The 22,505-nt window shown below is 43.4% G+C and overlaps 1 protein-coding gene across 3 annotated transcripts in view; it reads left to right on the top strand.

The window, feature by feature from the left end:
- The first annotated feature begins 1,664 nt into the window (after positions 1-1,664).
- GOPC (golgi associated PDZ and coiled-coil motif containing) overlaps positions 1,665-22,505 on the top strand; it is a 66,633-nt gene continuing 45,792 nt past the window's right edge. For 2 of the 3 annotated variants that reach the window (XM_073337144.1, XM_073337143.1), the window contains exon 1: positions 1,665-1,961. In XM_073337144.1, coding sequence (XP_073193245.1) covers positions 1,671-1,961 — 291 coding nt within the window. In that variant the 5' untranslated portion in view covers positions 1,665-1,670. Of the gene's footprint in view, positions 1,962-12,344; positions 14,299-22,505 lie in introns of those variants that run through there. The other variant, XM_073337147.2, reaches the window with a different exon arrangement.

Genomic DNA, 22,505 nt, shown 5'->3' with positions numbered 1-22,505 from the left:
CACAGCAAAAAAACCTCCCTATTGAAGTCAAGTTTTGCCTGAATATGGATTGCAGAATTAGGTCTTTGAATTGGCTGGTTGTTGACAATTGGTAATAACCAGACAACAATAACATTATAATACTAAGCATTTGCTGTTCTTCAGCAGCGTTTATCCAAGGATCTCAAAATACTGTACAAACATTAATTCCTCCTATGAGGTAATTATTAATCAGAATATTTTACAGATGTGGAAACTGAGGCACAGAAAAGGCATAACTGGCAAGTGGTGTGTTCCAGGTGTGACATTTTATGCAACTTACAAATATGTGGTATGGCTCATTAAGTAAATTGCACATTTACAAGTAATTTGTGTATGACCATAGCCCTGGCTTCATCTTAAAGTCAATGTACTCTCCCTCAAACAGTGGTAGGGGCAGGACGTGGAGCTGCACAAAATTTGTCAGCTGTGACAGGTGGGTGTATGCTGAAGGGCACCAGGGAAGGTGGTGGGTGCTGTGTGGGGAGGAAGATGGGTTTGTGTGGAAGGTGGGGGCGTCTGGGAACTGGCAGAGTGGAGATGGGGGGAGCAATGGGAGGAGTATCTAAGGGAAGTTGGATTTGTGGGGGTTTTTGGGGACAGCTGGATAACTTGGGGGAGAAGCTTGGGCCAGCTCGTTTTCTGGGAGACGTCGAGGAGGAAAGGCTGGGGTCATGATATGCAGAAAACTGGAGGTTTTGGCCAGGAAAGACTGTGGGGGAAGACGAGGCCGGCTGGGGCTGCCAGGGCTGGTCGGAAGAGCTGTGCGGGCTGACTGGATTCAAACGTTTGAGGGGCTCGCTCGCGGGGGGGGGGGGGGAGAGGAGCCTAGGACCCCTATTGCCCCTCCCCCGCCTCTGGGCTGCTTTCCCTGCGCGGGCCCAGCCGGGGGCACGATGAGACTGGCCACTTGGCTACTGGCCCCCAGCAGATGCTACAACAGGTGCTGGTGGCCGCAGAGCCGGGGGGGGGGGGGGTCGGAGGCGCCAGCAGCAAGCCCGGCCGCCCAGGCGCTGACGTCCCGCGAGCGCGAGGTTCCGAGAGACGCAGGCAGAGGCCGTTGGGGCGGGTCAGCCGCGGCTCCCGCGGGCCGTTGTCTAAGCGCCAAGCCGGCCTCTGACCCGACACCAACGACTCTGGGGCTGCGGAGAAGCCCCCGAGCGCCGCTGCTCTGCGGTGAGCAAGGTCTGGGGCCCCTGCAGCGCAGGCGTGGAGAAGGGTCAGGGGCGACGAGCGCTGCCCGGAACTGCAGCGACCCCCTCCCGCCGCGGCCTAAACAGCGCGCAGAGCAGGCAGCGCCTGCGCAGTGTGAGTGGTGCAACGGCGCTGAGATCGCTGAGGTGGGGCTCGGCCATGCTCCCTGAGATGCGGTGTCAGTTGTGGCAGGCAGCACAAGTCAATCGACGATCTCAGTCCACCGCCAGAGTGCCGCCTCGGAACCTGTTTCAGTATCCTAGCGCATGCGCCGTAGCGACGCGTCGCTCCTCTCACAGCCACTGTCACCAGGGAGGAGGGTACTGCCGCCGCGTCCTGCGGGCGTTGAGGGGCGGGCGGGCGCGCGCAGGTGTGTGTTGGGTACCGCGCGGGCGTTGAGGAGAGGGGCGCGCGCGCACGGGGTGCCTCGCAGGCCGCGGTGGGGGGGGGGAGTCAACATGTCCGGAATGGGGGCTGGTTCGTGCGGCTCGGGCTCCGGGGCCTGTGGCGGGGGGGTTGCCGCCGCCGCCTCCCCGGGCGGGGGGGTGTCGATGTTCCGCTGGCTGGAGGTGCTGGAGAAGGAGTTCGATAAGGCCTTCGTGGACGTGGACTTGCTGCTGGGGGAGATCGACCCCGACCAAGCGGACATCACCTACGAGGGGCGGCAGAAAATGACCAGCCTCAGCTCCTGCTTCGCCCAGCTCTGCCACAAGGCGCAGACTGTGTCCCAGATCAACCACAAGCTGGAGGTGAGGGGGGAAGGGTTAGGGACGTGAAAAGGACGGGGCATGAAGGGGGTGGAGCTGCGGGGCCGGGGGTTGAGTTGTTAGGGGAGGTGGGAAGTAAAGGGGCTTGACAGACCGAGGGGGACTTTCCCCCCAGTGCTCTGATTGCTGCACTGGCCTCCCATTGGATAGACTGGGATTCAAGGTGTCTGTTCTGCTGTTCAAAGTCCTCCCTGCTCTTGGGACACCTCTTACTCGCCTCAGCTGGAGCTTGGCTTCCCATGACAGCTATGGGCTGCTAGTCTAATTAATCCATGGACTAGTACAAAAACACACAACTTCAGCGTAGTTTTCTTAGAATATTCTTTTCACAACTCAAAAACCAAAAAGCCACCTAACCAGATGAACACATTCAAGAATCTATAACCAAAAAAGCACTGTTACCTACAGAAGGAAGTGGGGAAGAGTATATTTTAAAAACTCGAGGCACTCAGATATTATGGTGATGTGCACTGTGTAAGAACCTGGATGGGTAGTTAGATTGACCACCAACTCTAGCTCTCTCATTCCTCTGAATGATTCATAAGTAACTTAAATTGCCTTTAATGTGATCACCCCCTTACGATTAAGCTACAGCATGGCCTATTGCAGAAATAGTTGACTGTGGGAAGAAAGTACCTTGGCCTTGGTTTTAATCCCGTTTTTTCCTGGCAGCAAGACATGGGTGTGCAAAATATCCCTTGGGTATTAGTAATACAGTAGCCGAGATGGAAAATATTTCAAAGTAGAGTACAAATGAATTCAGTAGATAACTTTGCTCATTACAAACAAATGTGATGTTGTATCTCACAGGAGTGCTTTCCAGACTGATGTTTATGGTATTATTTATGTGTGTGTTGCTGTACATTCGATATGACAGGGTTCCTGCTTGACAAATTTAATGTATATAGTCATAATATGGTGGTTTACTGAGTAGTTACAATAGACTAAAATCAACATGGATAGCATGTTATGGAAGTACTATTCCATTTTATTGTACCCTGTGAAACAGGTGGGTTTTATGAGCTATTTGAAAGGGAAGGAAGATGCATGGGAAATATTGATTTGGAAAGTTGTTCCATGTATAATTACTGGGGAAAACAAGCATTAAATCTTGAATGAGGGAGAGAAAAAGGGAACATTTTGAGAGAGATGCTTCAATGGAGCATGTGGAGTGGGACTGAGACAGGCTATAAGAAGCAATGAAGACTGAAGGTGATATTGGAATTGTGGAGTGAGCAGAGACAATGCTCTTGATAGTGGGGGCACAATTTAAAGCAATGGTTTTCAAACTTTTTGAGCTGAGCCCCCCTCCCCCCAAACCAGACAAAAGGTGAGTCAAAGACTGGAGGTAGTGCTCCCTCCTGAACGTGTGAGGCTGAGCTGCCAGGCGATGCTGCTTATCCTCCCCCTCGCTCTCCCCCTGAATGTTCCTCCACGGCCCTCAGTTTGAAAACCTCTGATTTAATGGTTCTGGTGGTATATAGTGGGGTTCATGGCGGGACATATAAACCCTGACAGAAATCTGGGTGTACACCGTGACCCTGAATGCCCGCCCCCCACATACACGCACCTCATCTCTGGGAGTGAGTGCTTGAAAAGTGAGGATAAGCTTTTTCATGTTAGTGAAATAATTTTCCATTGAGCAATTACTTTTAATACATATTTGATATATACAGGGTTTTTTTTTGGTCTTTTAAAAATATCCATTTAAATGATTAACTTGTGCATTGTAGTTTTCATGATATCCGTTTTGAGAAACCTTAAGTTTTAGAGGCATATATTTGAAATGGAAACTGCTTATTTGAAGGCGCTTATGATACAGTTACAAGCTATGATGAGAATAAGTTCTTTGTCTTTATTACAGACCTTTAATCAAAAGAACTGGTGCTCAACATGAAGGATACAGTTACAAATTTTGAAACAACTCACCTGGGTCAATATTGGTACTTGGAACATGATGAGTAGACTCACTGCAGTTTAAAATTCATGTTCATAGAATCATAGAATATTAGTGTTGGAAGGGACCTCAGGAGGTCATCTAATCCAACCCCCTGCTCAAAGCAGGACCAATCCCCAATTAAATCATCCCAGCCAGGGCTTTGTCAAGCCTGACCTTAAAAACTTCTAAGGAAGGAGATTCTACCACCTCCCTAGGTAACGCATTCCAGTGTTTCACCACCCTCCTAGTGAAAAAGTTTTTCCTGATATCCAACCTAAACCTCCCCCACTGCAACTTGAGACCATTACTCCTTGTCCTGTCCTCTTCTACCACTGCGAATAGTCTAGAACCATCCTCTCTGGAACCACCTCTCAGGTAGTTGAAAGCAGCTATCAAATCCCCCCTCATTCTTCTCTTCTGCAGACTAAACAATCCCAGTTCCCTCAGCCTCTCCTCATAAGTCACGTGTTCCAGACCCCTAATCATTTTTGTTGCCCTTCGCTGGACTCTCTCCAATTTATCCACATCCTTCTTGTAGTGTGGGGCCCAAAACTGGACACAGTACTCCAGATGAGGCTTCACCAATGCCGAATAGAGGGGGACAATCACGTCCCTCGATCTGCTCGCTATGCCCCTACTTATACATCCCAAAATGCCATTGGCCTTCTTGGCAACAAGGGCACACTGCTGACTCATATCCAGCTTCTCGTCCACTGTCACTCCTAGGTCCTTTTCCGCAGAACTGCTGCCTAGCCATTCGGTCCCTCTCTTTTATATAGTAATTAAAATGACAACCATTATCTAGTAGCTGGCTACAAGGATTTAAAAGCACCTGCATATTTTAGTTTGAAGCCTTCATTAGGGTCATGAAACTGCAGCGAAACTCTGTTTGGTCAGGGTACCAACATTTACTTAGAGGGACAAGGTGGGTGAGATAATATCTTTTATTGGACCAACTTCTGTTGGTGAGAGAGACAAGCTTTTGAGCTTGTAGGCAGAGTTGTTTTGAAAGCTTGTCTCTCTCACCAACAGAAGTTGGTCCAATAAAAGATATTGTCTCATCCACTGTCTTTCTCAAATACCCTGAGACCATTAATAGCTACAACAGCACTGCCTATAACATTTACTCAGGTCACTTGTTTCAACTGTCATCTTAATTTTTACGTAAGCTGTTAGTAGTACCAGAAAACAAATAATGAATTCTGTTTTTATCTGGATGAGTAAGATACGTTGACTTTAAGACATTGAAGTACTACTGATTATCTGAAACGAAGGTCCCCCAATTCGGTAGATACTTGTATGTGAGTTGTCTTATTGGATTTGATGAGACTGTTTGTTTATATTTTTGTCTGTGCCCATCCCCATAGTATCTGTGTAATGGTATATATGTGCAAAAGTGTTGGCAGGACTGTGGGCCAACTGTATAGAAAGGGTTGCTCTGTGAAGGTAGAAGGTGCTAGTAGTGGTGCCAAAGTGCTACTTCTCTTCCTCCTCTCTATACTTTCCAAAGGGTTTTCAAAGCATTTCTGAATTTATTTATTTTTTAAAATTCTCTTGAAATGTCAGTATTTTACCATTGCATCTTAAACACAGGTCAGTAGTTTATTTACATTTTATTTACATTTTATTTACTATTTTGAAGAGTATAAGCAAATAAATAACTAATGCCTGTATCATGTTCTTTTGTTTTGTTTCTTTGTTTTTTTGTTTTAAATCAGAACTCCCCTGTAGAGCTGTAGTGGTCATGTTATTGCATTGCAGACAGGCAAATAGAGAAGTGCTGTTGAATTGAGTGTAAGATCTTGGTTTGTTCGGCAAATTAAATACACATTTTCTTGTCAAGGAAGTTACCCTTGAGGGCCGCAGTTTAGTGCCTTGTGGGCCATGGATTGGACACTCCTGCTCTAAGGAGTTTGGTACTTAAAAATGTTTGTATATTGTCAGCACTTAAATATTACTACAGTGAACGGCAGCAATGTAAAACTTTAAGATAGTCAGTAATTTAAGGATAAAAAACATTCCAGGGATGCTGTAGTAAAAATGGTATTGCAGACCCAGGAAATTCAGGTTATGATTACATTTAAAAGAAATCCAAACGGAGATGCATAGTTAAGACACCCAGACAACCTTAACTCTTCCCTGTAGTGACAACATGCAATAGGTATACAGTTACGATTAGTCCATAATAGTGTCTGTAGTCCCACATTAGTTTAATCTGATTTGTAAAGGCATAGATTTGTTTTCATTGTTTTTCTTCATGTCAGTACAGGGTAGAGTTCAGGTTAAGCAGATTAAGTAAGCCTCCTATTGCTACAATCTTTCTGGAAGTCATCTTGGCTTCACTCTTATTGGGAAAAATGGACAATGGTGGTGGTTTTGAAAGAGGGCATCTTGACTGTGAATGCGTGAGGCCTCAGGCCCATTGAGAACAATAGGAGATGACAGCCATTTTGAAATAGTTCAAGAAATTCCCTATAGTACATTATTTATCAGTCTCTTCTGAAAAAGAAATTGTTGTGAAAAATAGCGGGGGGAAATGACCGTTACTTGTTAAAAAAAAAACCAAAAAAACCCCCAATATTTTACTGTAGTCCATGTATGAAATTTCAGTGAATTTTAGCTTGTAGGATGTTTTCAAATGTGTGTTATTCCACTGTTAAGATCATTCTGGATGAAAAGTGGTCTGAGATAGGGTGTTACCTTTATTAAAGGATCTTTGTTTAATTAGGCTAATGGATTTATTTATAAATTCTTAAAATGTATTCTGTACTCAGAGTAAATGTTGCGATTTTGGAGGTTACACTCTATTCTTTGTATGTAACAGTGTTTGAATACCTGCGCTTCCAGTACAAAACTGAACTCATCCTTAACTATGAGACTGTGACTTGCACTTCCATAAACTGTCTTTAAAGAGGCCACACCAAAACCTCTAAGGTGCCCCGACAATCAATTGTACTTGAAGTAACAGAGGCTGCAATTCAGCAAAAACACGTGTGTGTTTAACTTTAAACACACGAATATTGTAGCCTCCTATGCTTTCTCGTAGGCTTAAGTACTTTGCTGAATCAGGCCCATTATGATAACTGCTCAGCATCTTAAATACTCATATACAATTAACTTGTTTACTCAGCTGGCCAGGAGCATTAAATAATCATATATAGGTAACAGTAAGGTTTCTGTCTTACCAAAAAACCCCAAAACAAACATGCAGGTGGAACCCTGTATCCATACAGAGCCCCATTGGTTTCTGTACAAGTGTGAAGTCCAGATTAAGATTAAATTACAGGTTTGGGGTCTTACTCAGCTAACAGTAAATCAAAGAACCATGTCTGTAATGTTTATTTTTGTATTTTCAGTGCAACCTAATAAAGAGATCTAAAAATGTTGCCAGCATACATTCTTTTGAAATGTCGTTCTAAGTTTTCTCATTATTTAAAGAGACCATTTTAGATAAATCAGCGCTCAGCTTTACTCCTAGCTCTCTGTGTATGATGGCATGGAAGTGTTGGTACTGAATGTGATCTGGTCTTTTGGAACATCCACTGGATCAGATTTGGTCCAGTTAACTTTATATCCAGGGATGTGACCTTATTTTTTTGTGATGTGGGAAGTGGAGGCGACGATATGCCTGTATTCTTAAATATCATTGATATAAATCCAGGTTCATAAGGGTCATCAGAAGTATGCATGTTTAAGTTTATAAGTTTCTCATCCATCTTCATGGCTTGTAGGAAGGGATTGGCTGCACTTAATCCATATTCTCGTGTTTCTGAAATCCTAGAATTTTGTCTAAGAAGTTTTGATTACCTGACTTGTGCTTCAGAAATCAGTGTGTGTAAAAGACAAGACAAAAAAAGAAAAGTTGAACTTCCAAAGAGTAAATGCTAGCGTGCTAGTGTTTTGTTTTTAAATTGTATTCACCGAATTATAAAATTTGTATAGTTAATAACACTCTTAAAATAATGACATCAATAATAAGGAGCATAACGGTTTTTAGAAGGTATGGGTATTCTTGGTATACAATTAAAACATATATGCAACTTGAAAAAATACTCCTGTGATACAGACATAATATTGAAATTGCCAGCAAGAGTTACAGTAGATTAAAAAGGAATTCTGAACTGTATTTTTATAAATAAGTACAAATAATATGATAAGTCAAGTCCAGAGTAAAACTACAATTATGTACAAAACAATGATAGCAATCAGTACATAAAACAAAATAAAAATACAACGATAATAGCTCGCAGCAGGAACAGGTATTTCCATTCTAACAGTAGAGATGGAAATTATTTATTATAAATATGAATATTAAGTGATATCTCACTTATATCCAACCAAAACAACTCCTTGTGAAGTTTATATTTATTGTTAGCTTGTTAGCTATTAGTTTACTACAAGGGAAAAAGAGTGCAAACTTGCAAAAAGTCATGTGTCCAGAATGGGCTTCAGCACAACAGACAAAGCTGATGCTGTTTGTTGCTTTAGTCCTCCAACCAATGTTTCAGCATCTTTCATCCGGACTTTCAACTTGACCTGAGGAACAAGCAAATCAGTACTAGTTGTCACATACCATTTTTTTATGGTGTATGGAAATATATTTAAATTGCGCCAAAGTGAGTCAGAAGTTAAGGGTGTGTTCACTACTATCTGCTAAATTTGTATGAAATACTTTTACTTAAATGTTATTAAAGTTAAGGGACAATTCAGTTAAGGGACAACTTTCTTTGTTTTGTTTGGATTATAGCATTAATTTAGGTCCTTAATATTTAGCTACGGTGGTCTAAAATATTTGTATTTAATACAACTGTTTGTATCAGCATAGCATGTTCTTTATGTTCTTCTCGGGGTTACAAGAATGGTGGAGCTCCTGTGTTAAACTTTAACTGAATGTTTTAACAGTTTGAAATCACTGAAACACCATAGTAAAATAAAGTTTGTCCTATTCTTTTATGTGGTTGTGATAATCAGGATACAAATGTTATTTATAAATGTCATATTGTGTAAATTGGAGCTTGAAAAAAATCCTTTCACTCATTCACGTAAGAGCACAAGAGCATAAGAATGGCCATACTGGGTCAGACCAAAGGTCCATCCAGCCCAGTATCCTGTCTACTGACAGTGACCAATGCCAGGTGCCCCAGAGGGAGTGAACCTAACAGGTAAAGATAGAGTGATCTCTCTCCTGCCATCCATCTCCACCCTCTGACAAACAGAGGCTAGGGACATCATTCCTTACCCATGCTGGCTAATAGCCATTAATGGACTTAACCTCCATGAATTTATCCAGTTCTCTTTTAAACCCTGTTATAGTCCTAGCCTTCACAACCTCCACAGGCAAGGAGTTCCACAGGTTGACTGTGCGCTGAGTGAAGAAGAACTTCCTTTTATTTGTTTTAAACCTGCTGCCCATTAATTTCATTTGGTGGCCCCTAGTTCTTATATTATGGGAACAAGTAAATAACTTTTCCTTATTCACTTTTTCCACACCACTCATAATTTTATATACCTGTGCAAAATGGAAAGCATTCTCTGGCAAGTTGGAGAGCTTAAGATTTCTTTTTAAAATATTAAAGTTCTTACTGGTTATTGTTTTAAATGTGTAGTGTTTATGTTTCTGAGGCTACAGACAGCTTTTGTATGGCTCCTGCTGCATCTATCTTTGCTAGGAACAGAGTGCAATTAACAAGACTCTGGTCAGTTTTTTAGAACACATCATGTCATTTTGATCAGGGCTTTGGAGCTGTGCTCCAGCTCCGCTTCAGCTCCAGGCAAAAACCTGCAGCTCAACCTCTCTGGAACTGCTCCAGGCTCCAATCCAAAGCCCTGATTTTGATACTGTACTGCCTGAGAAGGTAGCAAACAGAGGTAGGTATTGGAGGTATTCACCAGGAAAGAGGACTCAAATAATTGAGGCTAAGGAAGGAATAGAGTATCTTCCATTGTCCCTTTTTTGTGGTGGCCTTGGGAGAAGGGTAGAGTAGTGGAGATCCCTCTTAGATCCTCAGGGGCTCTGGAGGAAGAATATAGAGACAAAAGAGTTCTCTCTCTTCCAGCAGGTAGAGGAAGGTGACTCTCTGAAATTTATCAGGTAACTATTAGCCAGCGGCTGATCTAAAGATGAAGCCTTCAAGCAGACCAGGTACACTAAAAATTCCAGCATCTTGGGCTATGCTTCTCATGAACACATTGCCTCAAGGTGTTGTTTAGTGGAGTCTGACCACACTTATTTCTTGTATCTGCCTTTGGCAGATAAGTGTAGGCCTCAGACTAGTAGGAAGTATATTTTTTTCAAGTCAGGCTGTGCGTTGAATTTATTTTGCACTTGTGTATGTCTCCAAAGTTGAGCCCATACTAATAACCGTATTGTTTCTGAATTATAGTAGTTCCTTTGAAGAAAAAAATAGGTCAACCAGCACTCCTCCCTTCAGAAAAATCGCAACCATAACAAAATGTGTGACATAAACAAAAATGTAGAGATGTGGGGGCTATACAATTTGTATTGCTTTTTTGTTGTGCAAGCCCTGTATAATACTGAAACAGAAGGCACAGAACAGTTCCTCTATTGTAGTGTGCACTGGAATGGGGAAGGGAAGGATTCATTCCCTGGAGGAACTCTCCAGCTTACAACATTGCTGCTTGATCTGCATAATGGGGTCTGGATTTGGGACTTATGCAATTCATATCTCTTTTCAGAGTTTAAGACCAGAAGATATCACCAGATCATCTGTGCTGACCTCCTGTACATCAGAGGCCACTACACAGCACCCAGCCACCCCTATGCCATGCCCAACAACCAAAATTAGATCGAAATAGTACAGTCCTCAGGAGCCTAAATTATTGTGTGGCACAGACCGAGAACAGAAAGGACTGAGGTGCACCAGTGCCTGAGGCTCTTGCACTAGCAAGGAGTTGAGTTAGTGAGATACATCCAGATGATCCTAGCAAGTGACCAATGCCCCCTGCTACAAAGGAAGACAAAAGTTCCCCAACATCCTGCCAATCTGACCTGTGGGAAAATTCCTTTGACCTAAATATGGCAATCCATTAAACCCTGAGCATATGAGCAAGGCCCATCAGTAAAGCACCTGAGAAAATTCTCAGTACCACCTCAGAGCACTAGCCTACTCCCTCCAGTGTCTCTTCTTCAGCCCAGGGCAATTTCTGATGCTTCAGAGGAGGAAGACTACAAAAAACCCAGAATACATCGTGTATGTGGGGGGGTGGGGAGGAGGAGGGAATTCCTTCCCCGGTGTCTGTAGGTGATCAGCTGAAGCATGAGATTTTCAGAACATAAAATATGGCTTATGCTTCTGATTTTTCAGTTTTAACCTATAAACACTGACAAAACCCACCCCAGTACAAAAATTTTGAAAAGGGGTTTATCCAGTCCCGGAAACACCTTGTATCTAAGGGCTTGTCTACACAGAGCAGTAATGCAGACGACAAGGGTGTGATTTCTAAAGCGCACTAACGTGTTGTACTTTAATTGGTCTGTTTAGACTCTGCTGGTGTGTACTAAAGGTTCCCTAATGCACTTTAATGTAGTTGTGTTTGAAACAGTACTACTGTAAAAGGAGTCTGTGTGGCACCTGTCTAGCTGGGTTGAGGCTCCTTGTGATGCCCAGTTACCACCACAGGGTTGGCTCAGTCCAGGCTCCAGACTCTTAGTCAGAGGTGGGCAAACTACGGCCCTTGGGCCACATCCAGCCCACGGGACCGTCCTGCCCAATCCCTGAGCTCCTGGCCCAGGATGCTAGCCCCCGGCTCCTCCCCCATTGTTTCCCCTCTCCCGCAGCCTCAGCTCACTGCTCTGCCGGCGCAATGCTTTGGGTGGTGGAGCAGCGAGCTCCTGGGGCAGCGCAGCTGCAGAGCCCGGCCTGACCTGATGCTCTGTGCTGTGCGGCGCGACTGCCTGTCTTGGTGCAGCTGCACCACCAGCCACCAGTGCTCCAGGCAGCGCAGTAAGGAGGCAGGGAGCGGGGGGGTTGGATAGAGGGCAGGGGAGTTCGGTGGAGGGGTGGTCAGGGTCCACGGGTGTAGATAGGGGTCAGAGAGCGGAGAACAGGGGGTTGAATGGGGGCAGGGGTCCCAGGGGGTCAGTCAGGAAGGAGGGGGGGCAGCGGGGGACAGTCAGGGGCAGGAGTTCTGGGGGAAGTCAGAGGACAGGGAAAAGAGGTGGTTGGATGTGGCAGGGGATGGGGTGAGGGGGCGTCAGGAAGGAGAGGGGGGGTTGGATGGTGCAGCAGGGGGCAGTCCAGGGGCAGTCAAGAAGAAGGGGTGGTTGGATGGGGCAGCAGGGGGCAGCTAGGGGCAGGGGGTCTGTGGGCAGTCAGGGAACAGGGTGGGGGTTGGATGGGGCAGGGGTCCTGGGGGGCCTGTCAGGGGGCGAGAAGCGGGGGGGCGTCAAATAGGGGGTGGGGCCCGGGCCGTGCCTGGCTGTTTGGGGAAGCACAGCCTCCTGTAACTGCCCCTCCATACAACTTCAGAAACCCAATGCGGCCCTCAGGCCAAAAAGTTTGCCCGCCCCTGCTCTTAGTCCTTGCAGTTGGCCACACCCTGGTGGGCCTGCTTACTTTGTTTACAGGTGTGGTGGGAAGGCAAAAGTTCAGAGAACAAGTCCCTCCCTGGGTAAGCAAAAAGGTCAGTGGCAGTACCTTACTTCAGGGATGCCTAGGTAACAGCTTTACTGGACTCATAGCAAGGTAGCCAAGTCGGTCTCTCACTGTCAGGCTTGCCCCGGGGCTTCCCCTTTGCCGACTGTAGCTTCCTCCTTTTAAAGCCCTCCTCCCTACCAACCTACCTTAGCGCACGGAGCCTCCATAACCCTTTCCCTGTCTGCTCAGCATTTATACATCCCATCACAACTATGTTAAAGTGCACTAGGGAACATTATAAAGAGATTATTCATAGAAAGTCCTGAATATTACATAGAACTCAACAATTGCTAAAAATAAATTGTGATAAATGAAATAACCCCTGAAAAACAGAAGCTGTAGACATGGCTTTAAGATTTCTTTTTTCACACTCAGGAAGACAGTACTGTATATTAGTTTATACTTGGTTCATGTTTGGAGGGTGTATTTTCTAACTGCAAGACTAGAAATATTCTTAAATGAAAAATAAGTTTCTGCAGAAATTGGTGGATGAGTCCCCACCCTCCAGTTTCTGGGAAAAGTTTAATTCTTGCTGTTGAGATATGGAGTAGAGGATTTGTTAAGCCATGCTTATATTATAGAAACACTAGTTTCAACAATTTCCATCCCAACATCAACCTCAGCTTGGACCAGTCCACACAAGAGATCCACTTCCTGGACACTACGGTGCTAATAAGCGATGGTCACATAAACCCTACCCTATACCGGAAACCTACTGACTGCTATTCCTACCTACATGCCTCCAGCTTTCACCCAGACCACACCACACGATCCATCGTCTACAGTCAAGCTCTACGATACAACCGCATTTACTCCAGCCCCTCAGACAGAGACAAACACCTACAACATCTCTATCAAGCATTCTTACAACTACAATACCCACCTGCTGAAGTGAAGAAACAAATTGACAGAGACAGAAGAGTACCCAGAAGTCACCTACTACAGGACAGGCCCAACAAAGAAAATAACAGAACGCCACTAGCCATCGCCTTCAGCCCCCAACTAAAACCTCTCCAACACATCATCAAGGATCTACAACCTATCCTGAAGGACAACCCATCACTCTCACGAATCTTGGGAGACAGGCCAGTCCGCGCCTACAGACAGCCCCCCAACCTGAAGCAAATACTCACCAGCAACCACACAACAGAACCACTAACCCAGGAACCTATCCTTGCAACAAAGCCCGTTGCCAGCTGTGTCCACATATCTATTCAGGGGACACCATCATAGGGCCTAATCACATCAGCCATGCTATCAGAGGCTCGTTCACCTGCACATCTACCAATGTGATATATGCCATCATGTGCCAGCAATACCTCTCTGCCATGTACATTGGTCAAACCGGACAGTCTCTACGTAAAAGAATAAATGGACACAAATCAGATGTCAAGAATTATAACATTCATAAACCAGTCGGAGAACACTTCAGTCTCTCTGGTCACTCAATTTCAGACCTAAAAGTCGCAATATTAGAACAAAAAGACTTCAAAAACAGACTCCAGCAAGAGCCTGCTGAATTGGAATTAATTTTCAAACTGGATACAATTAACTTAGGCTTGAATAGAGACTGGGAGTGGATGTGTCATTACACAAAGTAAAACTATTTCCTCATGTTTATTTCCCCCACCCCCCACTGCTCCTCGGACGTTCCTGTTAACTGCTTGAAATGGCCACCCTGATTATCACTACAAAAGGTTTTCTCTTCTCCGCTCTCCTGCTGGTAATAGCTCATCTTAAGTGATCACTCTCCTTACAGTGTGTATGATAACACTCATTTTTTCATGTTCTGTGTGTATATAAATCTCCTCACTGTATTTTCCACTGAATGCATCCCATGAAGTGAGCTGTAGCTCATGAAAGCTTATGCTCAAATAAATTGGTTAGTCTCCAAGGTGCCACTAGTACTCCTTTTAGCTTTTAGTAAGATACAAGTAGTGTCAGCAGCCTGCAGGCCAGAAGACTAATAGCCAAAATCAGATGTGGAATTGTAAACTATGTATTAGTTAATGGAGACTTGATATAAGTTACATGAGGAGAGGCTACTGTTGTGAAAAAAAGTAACTCTCCACCCCTCCACTCACACACATAGAATCATAGAATATCAGGGTTGGAAGGGACCTCAGGATGTCATCTAGTCCAACCCCCTGCTCAAAGCAGGACCAATCCCCAATTAAATCATCCCAGCCAGGGCTTTGTCAAGCCTGACCTTAAAAACTTCTAAGGAAGGAGATTCTACCACCTCCCTAGGTAACGCATTCCAGTGTTTCACCACCCTCCTAGTGAAAAAGTTTTTCCTAATATCCAACCTAAACCTCCCCCACTGCAACTTGAGACCATTACTCCTTGTCCTGTCCTCTTCTACCACTGAGAATAGTCTAGAACCATCCTCTCTGGAACCGCCTCTCAGGTAGTTGAAAGCAGCTATCAAATCCCCCCTCATTCTTCTCTTCTGCAGGCTAAACAATCCCAGTTCCCTCAGCCTCTCCTCATAAGTCATGTGTTCCAGACCCCTAATCATTTTTGTTGCCCTCCGCTGGACTCTCTCCAATTTATCCACATCCTTCTTGTAGTGTGGGGTCCAAAACTGGACACAGTACTCCAGATGAGGCCTCACCAATGTCGAATAGAGGGGAACGATCACGTCCCTCGATCTGCTCGCTGTGCCCCTACTTATACATCCCAAAATGCCATTGGCCTTCTTGGCAACAAGGGCACACTGCTGACTCATATCCAGCTTCTCGTCCACTGCCACCCCTAGGTCCTTTTCCGCAGAACTGCTGTCTAGCCATTCAGTCCCTAGTCTGTAGCTGTGCACTGGGTTCTTCCGTCCTAAGTGCAGGACCCTGCACTTATCCTTATTGAACCTCATCAGATTTCTTTTGGTCCAATCCTCCAATTTGTCTAGGTCCCTCTGTATCCTATCCCTGCCCTCCAGCGTGTCTACCACTCCTCCCAGTTTAGTATCATCCGCAAATTTGCTGAGAGTGCAATCCATACCATCCTCCAGATCATTTATGAAGATATTGAACAAAACCGGCCCCAGGACCGACCCCTGGGGCACTCCACTTGACACCGGCTGCCAACTAGACATGGAGCCATTGATCACTACCCGTTGAGCCCGACAATCTAGCCAACTTTCTACCCACCTTATAGTGCATTCATCCAGCCCATACTTCTTTAACTTGCTGACAAGAATACTGTGGGAGACCGTGTCAAAAGCGCTGCTAAAGTCAAGAAACAATACATCCACTGCTTTCCCTTCAACCACAGAACATCTTAAGTGTTTAACTACATTCCAACAGATGTGTGTCCTGATCGTGCAAAGAAGTCCACATATATGGACCCCTGTATCTGCATGAAGCATTTTTGAAGTAATGTACAGTGCCTTTTTTTAACAGTGTCAAGCACACTATTGGTGGTTAACTAATAAACTGAAAAAAAATTGTTTTTTGTCTGATCATGGTCTCTTTTATCCAATAAAAGTTTCTCCTTTTTTAATATATGTTTGTTTTGGTCATGTTCACAGTACTTCTATAACAAATTAAATGTCTTAACGTGAGTTACCCTTACAATGATACGAGAGCTCAGTGGTTACAAACTTCATAAAAGCATTAAGAAATGCATCTTAGTCACTTTGATATAGTTCGTGGTTATGTTCAGAAGTTTGGTGTGAGAATAGGAGTTAATGTATGGCATGAATTGTCAAGGTAGAACAAAGCCAACTTCCCTGTGTCCTTGGAAGCCTTCCAGTATTCCCTTCCCAACTTTCTGTGGGGTTCCATAGAGCTGTCCTATGTTCCCTTCTCCCTCTACATCCTATCTCTGGGTAGTGTCATCTACCTGAATTCAACTACCATCTCTATGATGACGACACTCAGATCTACCTCTCTTTTCCAGACTTGTCTCCGCTTGGCCTGTGTCTGACTCTCCTCATGGATGTCTCGCCATCAACTGAAGTTTAGTGTGGTTAAAACAGAGCTCCTAATCTTCCCCAAAGCCCTCCTCATTTCCTCCTTTCTTGATCACTGTGGATAACATCACCATCCTGCCTGTCACTCAGGCCCATAACCTGCATGTCATATTTGACCTTTTTAGGTCCTCAAATCCAGGTTATATCTGAATCTTGCAGATTCTTTCTGCATAACTTCTATAAGATATGACCTTTCTTATGCATCCATACTGCTAAAACTCTTGTGCAAGCTCTCATCATCTTGTGTCTTGATTACTGCAACTTTCTTCTCTTTGGGCTTGACCAATACAATCTTGCCCTTCTCATATCCATTCAGAATGGTGCTGCAAATTCATTTCCCTAGCCTATTACTTTAATTGTGATACCCCTTTGCATCTCTCCACTGGCTTCCTCTTCTCTGTTACATTAAAAATAAGCTGTTTATAAACACTTTCAAGGCCCATCACAGTCAATCCCCACCCTATCTATTATCTCATTTGGTATTGAGCTGTTGACTCCCACCTTCAATGTACATATGATGTCACCTCCATTGCTCACTTGTTAAGTTTTCAAACAGATACCTGTGTGCTTTCTCCCATGCTGCCCCTCACACTTGTGAGGCATTCCCCATAAACATCCTTAAAGCTATCTCTTTATCTGCCTTCAAATCCCTCCTTAAAACTCATTTGCTGGGATGCCTACAAAAAACTTGACGTCAGTTAGGCTGCTTGTGTACTGAGACCACTGTGTATCATGCTGACCAATATTGTTTCATTGTTTTCTTGTACTTCCCTGTCTGCATCCATCTGTTGTCTTTTATCTAATGCTAAGGCCAGATCTACACTGACAAGTTAGGTGACCCAGCTACATTGCTTAGGGGTGTGAAGAATCTGCACCCCTGAGCTATGTAGCTAAACCAACGAAACTCCTGATATATACAGCGCTGGGTTGATGAAAGAATCCTGTCAGGGAGGTGGATTAACTACAGCAAGGGGAGAATCCCTCCTATTGCTATAGTGAGTGTTGACTCTGAAGCGCCACAGTGGCACAACTGCTTCTGTAGCAGTTTAAGTGTACACATAGTCCTAGAGCAGTGCTTTAACATGGCTTGTATAGTCATGGCAGAGTGCTGGGAGAGAGCTCTCCCAGCACTCTTTTAAAAAAACACCTCCACGAGGGGTGTAGCTGCCAGCACTGGTGCACTGTCTACACTGGTGCTTTACAACTCTGAAACTTGCTGCGCTCAGGGGCATGTTTGTTTTTTTTCACACCCCCGAGCAAGAAAGTTGTAGTGCTGTAAAGTGCCAGTGTAGACAAGACCTTAGATTGTAAGTTCTCTGTCTTGTGCTAGATGCTGTACAAAATACAATGGGGATTTGTCCGTAACTAGGGCTCCTATGTGCTATGGTAATACAAATAAGTAATAATTTTCAATCAAGCTTCATCATTTTGACACTTACCTTGCTAGGAAAAAATGAATAAGTGGACTGGGTGCTCCTAAATTGATCTTCTGGGAGGTCTAAATATGAGGAGCTGACGCAGGATATCCAATAATAAATCAAAAAAGAACTGCATTGTTGACTGAATAATGCTAGCATTTTTATAAAGTCCCACCTCCGTTCCTGGTAAAATGCTTATGGAACTGTACAAGAACTTGAAATATAATCATCACAGAAATGAAAACAATTTAATTAGAACATTGGCAGTTTGACTATTTTTCCACGTCAGAGAATGCATTTATACTAAGATGATTTGTTGATGTTATCTTATAAATGTTTGAAAGTAGGAAATAAAGAAACCCATTTAATAAAAAATAGAACAATTTCTGTCTAGAGAAGCAGGCTTTGAATTTTTCCAACAATATTTTTGAATCCTTTGCAAAATAGCTCAGAATGTATTTAAACAATAGAATTTTAACTCTGAGATTATTTTGTTCCCTGTGCACAACAGGCAAAATTGTCATGTTTAAAATTTTAAGAATATTTTCAATGGGAGAAATTTTCATTTATATCTTGTAGCTGTAAATGCCTTTTTAAGAAGTGCTACTTAATTTCTGGCAAATAGTAAAAGTATATCCCCTCTTTCTCCCCCCCCCCCCCCCAAAAAAGTAGACTTACCAGAAACTAACTAAAATTTTTCTTCTTCTGGGTCATTGCCTTATTGCAGAGTCAAGATCATTCCATTGTTGATGATGATGATGTGGACCTGCAGTTTAACTAAAAATAGGATACTTGCATTTCAGGGTTAAAAAGTAGCTTGATATAGGTCAAAGTGATGACAGTGATTAAAGCAGTAACTCATTCTGAAACAGAACGTTGCTCACAGATGCTTTAGAAAGCTGTAACCTTGCAGAGGTATAAGTTCTTTGGGATAACAGTTTTACAGTGAATATGTAAAGGATTATACTTGGGACAGTGAATCAAAGGAGATGAAGAAAAATGTGAATATATGTGGTAAAAAGTTGGAGAGCCTCACTTGATGGACCAAATGCACATTGGAAAAAGAGGCCCTTTTGTTGGTTATGTCTTCCTTTCTTCTTAGTCTATTCCATAGATAGTTATAACTTCACAATATTTTCTTTTAGAGGTCCCCATCAAACTGAAACACATACAATATTCATAGTTCAAAAATTTCCTTTTTCTGCTAATGGCAGATGTTCTTCCCTGAGCCCTTGAACTTCATTAAATCTCTGTCAACACTAATAACAGTATACTTAGCCCTTTCTACCCATGGATCTCAAAATACTTGTAGTATCATTTCCATTTTGAAGTTGGGAAAATCGAGGCACAGAGAGGTTAAAGGCCTCATGAATTGCCCACTGAAGTAAATGAGACATTTTGATTTATTTCAGTGAAGTTAGGGCCTGAGCCAAAATATCCTATCCAAGTTTACACAGTGAGTCAGTAGCAGAGCTGAGAATAGACCCCAAAAGTGATTTTTTCCCCGTCGTCTTCTTTTCTTCAAAAGAGCTCAGCATTTGGCCTTACTTGGTCCCATTGAAGGCAGTGGTAAAACTACCATTGGTTTCACTGGGAACCAAGTTAGTCCAATACTGAGTGTCCAGTGCCCAATCCAATAGACCCCACTGTCTTTCTTCCGTGCTTTCTGTAATGGTGCTAAACATTGGTTGTGTCCTGTTTACAATAGCTGTCAGACTTTTTATTGCTCCAATTCAGCATGACCCACTGCTGATAAGTGCTGGAAGAAGTGAGTCAATTTCGTAGTGTAAATAGTATTCAGAGTGGCACCTCCCATCACTTGCATGGCATGTTAGCCCTTAATAATATTGTTGCCATTTTAATTTTTATTGACTGCCTCTAGTATTGATGGATTGCAGCACTACACATATTTGTTTCTCGGCTGGATCAGCAGTATTAGACCTCTAAATATTTCTTCCAGTTGGTTTAGTTCATTGTAATTAGTTCATGGTTGGTTTTTTTAACTAACAATTGTTGCTGGGACCTATGCTGCCTGACTACCTTGATAATAGCTTGCTATGATACATATATTATGTTGTCTTTAATAAGGTTAAAATAGTGGATAGTTTTAGTGTCCTTTAAAAATGTTTGATTTTTCTGTCCTATAGGTTATATATTTTTAGGCAGTGTGTTTGTCAAGGGTGAAAATGATACCAAGTGAAAAATTGCTTAGCCATGCTTGTTTGCTTTAAGAGGTGTGCTCTCCATATTCCTGAGCTCCTATTGCTATGAAAGAGAAACTGATACCAGGCAAAATATTGCTAATAAATTGTCCTGTAATTTTTTTAAGGCTGTGATATGCCTATTTTGTGCCACAGTGTACTTCATTGGTTTCCTTTATACATTCTTCAGTTTAGTTGGGATTACACAAGTTTACTTCATAGAGAGGAAACCACAACAGTTCCTACTGTGACAAGCTAAAAGAACTTTAACAAACAGAAGACAGGTTTATTCCTGTAAATACTGCAGTTAGAAAAGCAGGATATTTGTTAATACATCAAAATACAGGTACTTAATGCCTCTCATTAACTGCATTGTGCACCCAAGGAAGTTAATGAGATTTCTGATGCACAAAAATACACTATGCTTGCAGTACATTTGCAATTTAAGGAAAATAAAGGTTTGGAAGTGGAATTGCCAATCATTTAGAGCTCTTCCCTGTGGATGAATCAGCAGATTACATAAAGGATATGATATGATTAATAAATATATAAAGTAGCCCCTTCATTGTGACTCCAGGGCCAAACCTGCTGTTTTACCATTATAGCTGTTCAAATGGCTTCTCCCAAACTGTTTTGATCTTAAAACTAAACATTCTGTTTTTCAATGCTGCTTCTCCTGATTGGTTCCTCTGAAAATTCCATGACAGTCATGGGTGCCTCTCATAACATGATATGACACTTTTCCTTTGTCTTGTAATTTCTAATACATATTTTTAAAAAACGATATTAAAAGATTGGTAAGGTTGTGCATGTAAGCTTGACTCAGCCCCTTTGTGTATATGCATTCTGATACAGCCTTTAATTACAAGATCGTTGCAATTTCAGAGTAACTGCACTTGTATTCCCCCTCTGTGGTCCACCCAAGGCACCCACTTAAAAGTTTCTGGCTCCCCTGCTGTCTTGTCTCGTTGGCGGAGACCCATGTCTCTCTCTCCCTCTTGACCAGGGTTTTTCTAGGCTGTACAGTTCCCTGCTTACACTGTGTTATTCCCAGCAAGCCAGGTGGCCTAAACAGCCAGTGTCTGCACTGGGGGGCGATAAACTGTGTTATTGCCCACCGTAGTTTACTCACAACATTTTATAAGCAAGCACATTTACTCTTAAAGTAAAAGCATTACAGAGAAAACATATTAAAAAAATAAAAGAACCTACATGAATGATAATGAGCTTATCAGAGATCACCCCCAGCTCCAAAAAGGGATCTGGTAGGGATTCAGTCCTTCAGATCCCACATGGATTTTTCTGTGGTTGCATGTTCATAACAAGAACACATGAATAAGTCAGTTTCTTCTTTATATAGCTTCAATCTTTGATATTCAGATGCTAGGAACAGGTTCCCTCCTCAGGACGTAGCTTCAAAAGGTTGGGTTTGGAGGTAGGAATTTGAAATCACCTCCCTCTAGGTATTTAATAGGAAACCCACTTAACTTTGACTCAGAAGTTCCTTCTTGTTGGGCTCATTGTTTAAAATAGTCCTTTTGAAGCTTCCCAAGGTTTGTATTGACCATGTCTCCACCCCACCCCCTGAACCTCCCCAGAAGTTACCTCCAATCCTGCAGTAACACATAAACTTTGCATTCAATGCAATAGACTTCATAAGGTTTCTCAAAGATATTGTGGGAAACTGAACTATTTATCACAGTGATCAAATGCTATTTTTCCACAGAATGCTATCCTCATCCTCACTTAATCAGTAGCTATTTAATATTTTTTTTTCTTCTCATTCAGTGTGTGGTCATGCATTATTTACTGCCCACCGTTATTTACTACCCTTTATCCAAACTCTGCCCTAGATACAGAATTATTAATTTCTTCATGGGATTTTCTGTAGTAGTCTCATAATATTGTGGGAGTTGGCAATGCTATGGATAAAGGGCACTAGCTACTAGGACTAATATATAATGCAGGGATCGGCAACCTTTGGCACGCGGCGCATCAGGGAAATCTGCCAGTGGGCCGGACGATTTGTTTACCTGCAGCATCCGCAAGTTCGGCCGATTGCAGCTTCCACAGGCCGCAGTTCACTGTTCCAGGCCAATGGGGGCTGTGGGAAGCGGCGTGGGCTGAGGGATGTGCTGGCCACCACTTTCCCGTAGCCCTCATTGGCCTGGAACAGCGAACCATAGCCAGTGGGAGCTGCGATCAGCCGAACCTGCGGACGCTGCAGGTAAACAAACCGTCCCGGCCCACCGGCAGATTTCCCTGACGGGCCACATACCAAAGGTTGCTGATCCCTGATATAATGTTTAGTGGCAAAAAAACCCCTACATTAACCCAA

The sequence above is a fragment of the Lepidochelys kempii genome, chromosome 3 (assembly GCF_965140285.1).
Source record: "Lepidochelys kempii isolate rLepKem1 chromosome 3, rLepKem1.hap1, whole genome shotgun sequence".
Lineage (NCBI taxonomy): Eukaryota > Metazoa > Chordata > Testudines > Cheloniidae > Lepidochelys > Lepidochelys kempii.
Note: the sequence above shows the minus strand (reverse complement) of the source record. Positions and strands in the feature narration are given on the sequence as shown.